This window comes from Cicer arietinum, chromosome 7, assembly GCF_000331145.2.
Source record: "Cicer arietinum cultivar CDC Frontier isolate Library 1 chromosome 7, Cicar.CDCFrontier_v2.0, whole genome shotgun sequence".
NCBI lineage: Eukaryota > Viridiplantae > Streptophyta > Magnoliopsida > Fabales > Fabaceae > Cicer > Cicer arietinum.
This window is the reverse complement of record NC_021166.2, coordinates 35,140,853-35,150,917: the sequence shown is the minus strand read 5'-3', so window position 1 is coordinate 35,150,917 and position 10,065 is coordinate 35,140,853. Positions and strand designations below refer to the sequence as shown.

The 10,065-nt window shown below is 35.3% G+C and overlaps 1 protein-coding gene across 1 annotated transcript; it reads right to left on the bottom strand.

Moving 5' to 3' along the window:
• Positions 1–8,900: 8,900 nt before the first annotated feature.
• On the bottom strand, positions 8,901–9,526 carry LOC113788219 (uncharacterized mitochondrial protein AtMg00860-like). Its single transcript, XM_027337727.1, has 2 exons — positions 9,144–9,526; positions 8,901–9,024 (listed from the first exon to the last, which is right to left on the bottom strand). Exons 1-2 carry the CDS (start codon positions 9,524–9,526, stop codon positions 8,901–8,903), a joined length of 507 nt encoding a protein of 168 aa, XP_027193528.1.
• Between the last annotated feature and the right edge of the window lie 539 nt (positions 9,527–10,065).

Sequence of the window (10,065 nt, the reverse complement as noted above, 5' to 3'; positions counted from 1 at the left end):
TGTAGAAGCAAGTATGGCCCTTCTAATCAGGCTAACCTGACAAAAGAGCAATTCATTGTTATGATAACTAAAATCAACCTTGTCGGTGGATCAAATGGATGGTGGATAGACACTGGCGCCTCACGTCATGTCTGTTATGATCGTGATATGTCTAAAACATACATTGCTGCTGAAGAGAAGAAAATGTTGTTGGGAGATTCCCACACCACTAATGTTGTTGGTATTGGAGTTGTGGAACTAATATTCACCTCTAAAAAGACCTTAATTCTGAAGGATGTCATGCACACTCCAGAAATAAGGAAGAATCTGGTTTCTGGGTTTCTTGACATATAAAAATGCCATCTTCATGTTGCTTAATTTGCAAGCCAAGAAAATATTTTAATTATCCCATTATACTCATTTCAAATTCACTTTGCATGAGTTTTGAAAAAACATCACATTTTCTCATTAGTTGAGCCAGAGATAATATCATCGACATACATTTGAACAATAAGTAAATCATTTTTATTATTTTTCTTGAACATTGTAGTGTCAAACTTTCCTCTAGAAAATCCATTTTTGATTAAAAAGGAACTAACTTGTTCATACCAAACTCTTGGTGCTTGTTTTAAACCATATAGAGCTTTGGTGAGTTTAAAAACATGATTTGGTTTTAATTGATCTTCAAAATTGGGAGGTTGATGCACTTTTAACATCCATTTGAAAGAGTTTGATAAGTTTATGAGATGCACATGCAAGAAGAATACGTATGGCTTTTAACCTTGCAACGGGAGCAAAAAATTCATCGTAATCTATAATTTCTTGTTGATTGTAACCTTGAGCAACCAACCTTGCTTTTTTCTCACAACTTTACCTTCTTCATCTAGTCTGTTTTTGAATACCCATCTTGTTTCTATGATGGTTTGATCTTGTGGATCTGGAACCAGATTCTAGACTTCATTCTTCTCAAATTGAAGAAGTTCTTCCTTCATCGCTTCAATCCAAGATTGATCAACTATGGATTCTTTGATTGATTTTGGTTCAATTTGGGAGTTCATTGCCATGTTGTTGTTGCTATCATCCTTGAATGACATTCTTGTTTTATTTCCATCACCAATATCTGCAATGATTATTTGATTGTGAGGATGATCACTAATCGTTCTCCAGCTTTAAGGAGGAGAATGAAACGGAAATTGTTTATCAATCTGGGTTTCTTGGAGAACATTTTTCTGTTGTTGTTGCCCATAATGTTCTTCTTCTTCCTCACATTTTTTACTCAAATCAAGATCATCAAAATCATCAAATAATATATGCATGCTTAGTTTTGGTTTTTAAATTGAAACACGATACCCTTTAGAATTGGTTGAGTAACCCAAAAATATAGCTTTGTCCGATTTTGCATCAAACTTTCCAAGAGTTTCTTTGTGGTTTAAGATATAACAATAACACCCAAAAATGTGAAAATATTATATGTTTGGCTTCCTATTTTTCCAGATTTCATATGGTGTTTTGTTTATGATCTTTCTTATTGATACACAGTTTAAAATGTAACAAGATGTATTAATAGCTTCAACCCAAAAGTATTTTTCAACATTAGACTCTTCCAAGTTTGTTCTTGCCATTTCTTGTAAGATCTATTCTTTCTTTCAACAACTCCATTTTATTGAAGGAAGGTTTTAAAAGAAGCATTTATAAATTCTCCTCCATGATCACTTCTAATCTAAATGATGTTGGAATCTTTTTCATTTTGTGCCTTTTTACAAAAGATTTTGAAGGCATAAAAAACATCATCTTTTTGTTTTAAAAATAATACCCGAGTGTATCGTGAGAAATTATCAACAATAACAAAACCATATTTCATTCCTCCTAAACTTGTTGTTTTAATAAGGCCAAAAAGATCTATGTAAAGAAATTCAAGAATTCTATTTGTGGAGATGAATTCTTTTTAATGAAAACTGTTTTTGACTTGTTTTCCCTTGGCACATGTTTCACATACTTTATCTTTCTCAAAATTCAGTTTTGGTAATTCTCTAACAAGTTCTAGTTTTGAAATTTTTGAAATGGTTTTCATGCTAACATGGTATGTCCTCTTATGCCAAATCCATTTATCTTTATTGATAGACATGAAGCAAGACTCATCCGGTAATTCTTCAAGATATAAAACATACAAATTTTTCTTCCTAGTTCCAAAAAAAAGTATTTCCCTAAAATTTGATTTTATGATTTCACATAGGTTAGGTTTGAAAATAACTTCAAAGGCATTGTCAATAGTTGACTTATGCTTAAGAAATTATGTTTCTGACCTTCCCCATATTGAGCATCAGTTATTTGAATAAAAAATTTCTTACCAATTATTCATTTACCTTTATTCGAACGTCTTGAACAACCACTATCCAAGAACCATGGCTTTCTCCTGACACTTTGAAATCCAACTTGCATGATTTGTTATATTAACTTTAGGAATCCATTTGGTCTTGGGTCCTTGAGGGTTAGTTTTAAATTTTTATTCCTTCTTAATATGGCATGTTGATTCAGAGTGGTCAATCTTAGAAAACTAGGAACATCTAGTTGTTTTTTTTGGAAAAAGTTTAGAAAACTGAGTTTTAACTGGTTTTGGTAAAATTCCTGAACATTCTCCTTTTGCTGCATTAGCTGGAGAATCTTCTCCTTTCTTCAGATTTTGAAAAAAAAATAGTTTTTGCTCTAGAATGTTCTCCTTTTTTGAAGATACTTTTGTTCTTGATTTTCTCATCTCTTTTCTTAAAATAGAATGCAAATTCCATATGCCCAATCTTGCGGCAATATGAACATTTGAATTTTCATTTACCTTCTTTTCTTTCCGGAACAAAAAAGTTTTCATACATTTTGGTTTTTTGAGTTTGATCGAAACCAAGACCAGCTTTATCAAATATTCCTACTTCAAATCCCATGATTTTTTGAAATGTTTCAATGACTTTAATGAAATTTGACAAATCATTTTTAAGAAGTTCAACTTCAGCTTTAAGGAGAACATTCTCCTTTTGAAATACATAATGTTCTTGACTTTCTTGATTTTCAATTTTAAAATCTTTGGGCTGAGATTCTTTCAAATTTTGAATGATCTCTTTAAGCTTATCATTCAGAGCCTGAGTTTTTCTTTCTCTTCTTTTTCTGTGTGAAATTTTTTCTTTAAAGAACTACACTTTTGAACAAGAAAGTTTGAATCATTTAGCAAGTTATCAAATTATTTTTCCATGTGTTCACACAAAAGACAAGGTTCATAATTTGTAACGTCATTTTCTTATGTATTTGCCATTAAACATATGTTGGCTTCTTCATCTTCTTCTTCATCAGATTCATCTGAGTTATCCCATGTAGTCGCCATTGATTTCTTTTTGAAAGGAAATCTGTTTGGTGGGTTTTTATTTAGGGGACATTCAGATTTGTAATGTCCCAATTTATTACATCCAAAACATGTGATTTGAGTCTTGTCCACCTCTGTTTTGGGACTTTCTCTTTTGTTTGGAAATCCTTTCTTGATCTGATCTCTTCTTCTCATCAATCTTTGAATTCTTCTAGTGAGAAGGAAAATTTCTTTATCAATGATAGCGTTTCAGCAAGTGTACTGAATCGTTACAAGTGATAATAAAACGGTAGTACCGAGTTTTGAACTTAAGGATTGCGTTTTACAATCGAGTTGTATTTAATTACTAAACTTGAACAAAAACTTTCTGAATTGATTGAAATAATATTTGAAATTAACAACAGTAATAAAATTGATCCTTTATAATATGAAAAATGTCAGGGATGAGTTTCACTTCGAATCCAACCTTAGTGTCTAATTTGATCCTAGTTATTGAATTCCTTTATTGAATTATTACATTATTCTCTTTATTATTTTTGCCCTAATGTCTTAGTGAAAGAACCTTTAATTCCAAAGTAACCCCTAATTCCTTAGTGTATTTAAGATTAGAATTAAGCATTACCGTATAGGAATTCTCTTTTTAAACTATTGTCTATGCAACTAATTTAATTGGTTTCATGACCTACATCTATCCCTAGACTACAAATTCATGAATTTCTCATCTCAAGTATTCATAAAGTCCACTTCTGTTTCAAAATACGAATCGTAGACCATTTTAATGTTGATCAAGCAATAAAAAGCATTAGGCACAGAGATGAGAAAAAGAATTCAATAAACTCATTGATATAACTAGAAATCAAATCAGAAAAATAAGGGTTTCACCTTGTTACACTCATTCCTAACAAATAGGATTTAGTTACTCATGACAGAGATAGAAAATATAGAGATTAGAGAAGAATTACAAGAAAGATTCGTGAATGATTCATGATAAAACTGCTCCAATGGTGTTAGAAACGGTCGTCTTTGAGTTTCTATGCTATGCCACAAGTCTCCCCACTTCCTAATAGTCAAAAAGATATCTAGAAAGTGAAAAACATGCATTTTAATGAATGTTGATGCGCATCGCGCGCCCCAGACGCAGGATTTGCGCTACGGGCGCGCCTGGACAGTGTCACTGGTCCGGAGATTCTCAAACATTGGCAAAATAACCAACAAGATGTTATATATCAAAGTACACAAACTGATTTTTTTTTTTTTTTGTGAGAATCATCACCCCAAACTTAAAAGGTTGTTATCCCATGAACAACCCCAAACTTAGAATTTTACCAAGACAAAACAAAATATTTCCTACCTAACTCCAATTAAAGTGATGTAATTAAAGTCAGGTATTTGGTTTGTAATGTGGTTAGTAACTGAATGAAAAGGGCAAGGCTCAAAGGGGATAGCAAAGGATAACATTTTCATAGGGTAGTTAGAAAGGCTCAAACGACCAAATAAAATTGACTTAGTGTATGCATAAATTACAAGTGATGCAAATCAGAATTAGTGCAAGTTCTGAAAGAATAATACATGTCTGGATAATCACACAACAAAGAATTAAAGTGTTTAGGCCCAAAAGCTCACAACTAGGATAATAAGAGAAAGTATGAACTATCAAAATAATGCCAAACATGTCGCTACGAAGGAGTAATCGACAACCAAGGAGTAATCGACAATGCATGCATTAGTGAAACTCATTGAATTGAGCGATGATATGAGCAAAGAAATAGAATTTAGATTTCAAAATGCCTAATAGAACTTAAGATCAAATGCAAGTTATTACAACTTCTTCATCATAGTACACATTTAGTGAAAGGAAAGAAAGAAATAAAATAAAATAAAATAAAATTCGACTACTAAAATAAAGAGAGAAAAAAGGAAAGAAAACTTCTCTCATTTGGGTAATTCAAGGGGCCTTGCTTAGGTCCTTCGCTCATGTATCACTATAATCGCCAGTATACTGGTGAGGTGAGAAAAAATCATAATAAAACATGTCTCCTGGTGTCTATTGAGATGAAGCAAAGGCTCGATAAAGATTTGTCATCCCTAGTTCTATTATGGCATGTCTAGCTCGCTGATCGATCATCAATTGTTCCATCATAGTTTCCAGCCTGCCAAATATTTCCTCGGTGGAGAGCTATGGTAGATGTTGAGAATGGTCATGTAGCCCCTGTGGATCAATATTTTCTTCTGTCGACATCGCTGCTTGTGGACTAACAGGATGTTCTGCCAGAATGATAGAGTGTTTTTCTATCCACTTAGCAGTGATTGGAACAGCAGGTTTCACCATTTCTTCACCCTGTTTAGGTAACACTCTCACCTGTTCACAAAATCTCACCTGTTCACAAAGTTTGCTTATCAAGGAAGCGTCATTGAAGTAGTTTGTTGGAGGATCAAGAATTGATGTCCCACAAAGATCATTAGCTAGTAACATGCCTACATTAATTATGTCACCCTTTATGATCGTAGCTAGTAGGCATGCTCTCTGAATTGTTTTTTCTAACACATTTGAACATGGCAGCAGCGTATGATGAACAAGGGTAAGCTTTTGCAATTGAAGTGAGATCCAACGAGCACAGTTTCCTAGGTGTGGCATCTTTATTTCGTACCCAATTTTTGTCTAGTCTGCATAAAATGTGTAAGATCTCCCGCGTGTCTATTTTTATGATGTTGTCCTCCATTGCTTGAAAGCGGCAGTCCTCATAGTTCGGTAGGCCAAATATTTCATTTATGACTTGAGGTGTGAAGGACAATTTTTTTCCCTCACATAACTCACAAATTGCTCATGTGGAACTGGTTTGTCAAACTTCAGATCAAAGGCATTGGAGAAGAATTCCACTGCTAGTGGTTTTCTTGCTTTGGTGAAAATTTTGGTCAGCTTCTCCCATCCTCTGGCCGCAATCATTGCCTGGATGTCAAGACATTCATTTTCTTCCAGCTCAAAGTTTTTATCACTAACAAACTTCTTGACTGTGGGGAGTTTGGCGTGAAACTCTTGCGTTGCCATGGTCTTGAATAAGAACATATCGTGTGATTGGGAGGAGGGTGTATTTGTGACCTTAGTGCATTTTGCTTTATGTTGGGTTGCCATTAGGTCCTACAAAACAATTAAGCACATCCAGGATTCAAAACATTCAAGGTTAGAGAAAATTAGATTGAGCATGCCTCCCCTTGACAAAACAACCACAACAGTTGCCTTGAATTTATCCAGCAAAATTTCGAATGATAACAATGCACATAGATTGACCGTTGATAAATTAAGATTAAAAAGTGGTTGTGTCATTTTCTCAAACAGTTGGAGTGCATTACATATTGTGTGGTAATTAAGATTCAAAAGTTGGTTGTGTCATTTTTTCAAACAGTTGGAGTGCAAAGCATGAAATAAGTGAACAATCCACAGTCATAAGAGAGCAATCTCTACCACTAACACAAATTTGAATTTAAACAACCGACATGCATCAATGAACAATTTCTACTAGTAACACAAATTCGAATTCAAACAACCCACGTGCATCAATGAACAATCTCTACTACTAACACAAATTCGAATTCAAACAACCTACATTCATCAGGAAAGACAAGAAAGAGTTGAAAGTAACACTTTTAGAAAACTTACTTGATAATGGAACAAAGCTTGATAGGAGAGGAAGACTTACCTTTGTTGAGCTGAAAACTAGACTTTGAAAGGTAATAGAGATATATGTATCAGTTGATTGTTGTGGGAGAGAAGGGTTTGGGGAAAAATTGAGGGGCAAGGGTTTTATAACCCAACAAGACAGAAGGTGCGCTTCAAGCGCGTGCCCTGCGCTTTAGGCGCATTTAAATGTAGGAAAATGCGCTTCAAGCACGCTTGAGGCGCGGATTGGCAATGGCTTCAGTGCGAAATGCGCTTGTGGCGCGGATTGGCAGTGGCATCAGCGCTTGAGGCACAGATTGACAATGGCTTTAGCGTTAAATGCGCTTGAGGTGCGGATTGGCCTAATTGACACAAAGAATTTCACTCCTTGAACACCATTTGGTTACTTGAGCGTACATAACATCAAGAACGACTACAACTAGCAATTAATAACGAAAAACAAAAAACTAAAGGAATTAAAATGAAACTGAAATGCAAAAAAAAAAAAAAATGGATACGAATTTGGGTTTTCTCCCAATAAGCGTTCATTTAATGTCTTGAGCTTGACATTCCACTATTCAAGTGGTGATCAAATTAATGGACTCCATTGGAAGTTTTGACTCTACCCCTAAGTAAATGAGCCTTTGTCTATTCACCTTGAAACTTTCGTTTGAGTGCGTATCCTTTAACTCCATCGCACCGTATGGAAACACCTTGATTATTTTGAAAGGACCTGACCATCTTGACTTTAGTTTTCCTGGAAACAACTTTAATCTCGAGTTGAAGAGAAGAACTAGTTCTCCTTCTTGGAACTCCTTGAATTAAATTTTTTTGTCATGCCACTTTTTGACTTTTTCTTTATATATCTTGGTGTTTTCATATGCAAAATTCCGAAACTTCTCCAACTCATGAAGCTAAAGGATTCTAGATTCATCTACCTTGATCAAGTCGAAATTCAAGTACTTTGTCTCCAAAAATGCTCGATGCTCCAGTTCAAGAGGTAAGTGACAAGCTTTACCATACACAATTTGATACGGCGACATACCAAGGGAGTCTAGAAATCTGTCCGATAGGCCCAAATTGCATCATCAAGTTTCGATGACCAATATTTTCTTGAAGCATTCACTGTCTTTTCAAGGATTCGCTTAAGTTGTCTGTTGGATACTTCAACTTTCCCACTAGTCTGTGGGTGATATGGGGTTGCCACCTTATGACGCACATTATATTTCTTTAGAAGGTATTCCATTTTCCGGTTTATAAAGTGAGTGCCCTCGTCACTAATCAAAGCTCGAGGCACGCCAAAACGCGCGAAGATGTTCTTTTGAGAAATGTGATGAACTGTTGCGAATCATTGGTTGGTGTAGCAACTGCTTCAACCCACTTTGAGACATAATCCACCGCCACCAAAATATAAACTTTTGCCTATGAGGATGAGAATGGACTCATTAAGTCAATACCCCACACATCGAACACTTCTACTTCTAATACAGGATTTTGAGGCATCTCATCCCGTTTTGAAATGTTACCGATGCGCTGGCATCGATCGCACTTCTTCACATAGTTAAATGCGTCTTTAAACAATGAAGGCCAGAATAATCCCGATTGGAGAACTTTTTCTGCAGTTCGATCCCCACTGAAATGTCCCCCATAATCAGAGTTTTTCTTACTCCTCCTCGAGCACACACCTTGGTAACAACCCATCCACTCCTCTTTTGTACAAAAAGGGTTCATCCCATACAAAGAATTTGACATCATGGATAAACTTCTTTGTTGTTGATAGGTGAAATCAGATGGAATTGCCTCGCCAACCTTAAAATTAGCATAGTCAGCGAACCAAGGTGCCTTGGCAATTGTAAAGATGTGCTCATCAACGAATTGGTCTAGAATCGGTCTAGTGTCATCATTCTCCTCCATTTTCTCCAATCAAGATAAGTGGTTAGCTACAGTGTTCTCTGATCCCTTCTTATCTCGGATCTCAATGTCGAATTCCTGCTTACTAAACAAATACCTCAAGGCAGCAAGATCAGTTAGACAATAACTTTTGATCCTAATAAATAAGATAGAAATTTATCAAAAGGATAAACTACATCTAATAATTCTTTTACAGTTGTGGCATGATTGTGTTGTGCCTGATTCAAAATATGACTAGCATAGTAGATTACATGCAACAACTTATCTTTTCTTTGTCCTAGGACTGCCCCAATAGCACTATCACTTGTATCACACATGATTTCAAAAGGTAGTGACCAATCAGGTGCAGTGATGATGGGAGTAGTTATCAACTTATTTTTCAAATTGTTAAAAGCATTCAAACAATCTTCATTGAATTTGAAAGGTGTGTCTTTCACAAGTAGGTTTATAAGCGGTTTTGCAACTTTAGAAAAATCTTTTATAAATCTCCTATAAAATCCAGCATGGCCTAAAAAGCTTCTAATGCCTTTTTCGTTGGTAGAAGGGGGAAGTTTTTCAATAACTTCAACTTTGGTTTTGTCAACCTCGATCCCCTTGTCGGAGATTCGATGGCCTAACACAATTCCCTCTCTTACCATAAAATGACATTTTTCCCAATTTAGGACCAAGTTAGATTTTTCACACCTTTCTAATACAAGAGATATATTAATCAAACAATTATCAAAAGATGAACCAAAGATAGAAAAGTCGTCCATAAATACTTTGATATGTTTCTCAATCATATCAGAGAATATGAACATCATGCACCTTTGAAAAGTGGCAAGTGCATTACACAACCCAAATGACATCCGCCAATAAGCAAACACCCCATACGAACATGTAAATGCAATTTTTTCTTGATCCTCGAGTGTCACAGATATCTGATTGTACCCCGAGTAGCCATCTAGGAAGCAGTAATACTCATGTCCAGCTAGTCGCTCAAGCATCTGGTCAATAGAGCGGAGCTCACTTCAAACTTGTTAACTGTAACTGGTGTGTTATGGATAGCCAATCGAGCACGATTTCTATTTCGATTCCCATACTCGTCGAGGGTACGTCCAGGTGGTGGTGGATCAGCCATTTTCGAAAATATGAAGAAATCCCCCAAATCCTCTTCTTCCACTACTATTTGTCTTTC

Excerpts from the sequence above, each read along its gene's own strand:
- LOC113788219 (XM_027337727.1), bottom strand. The coding sequence starts at position 9,526 with ATGGTAAGAGAGGGAATTGTGTTAGGCCATCGAATCTCCGACAAGGGG. Across the intron at positions 9,025-9,143 it reads CAAAGAAAAGATAAGTTGTT|GATCAAAAGTTATTGTCTAA; the intron begins GCATGTAATCTA and ends CTTATTTATTAG.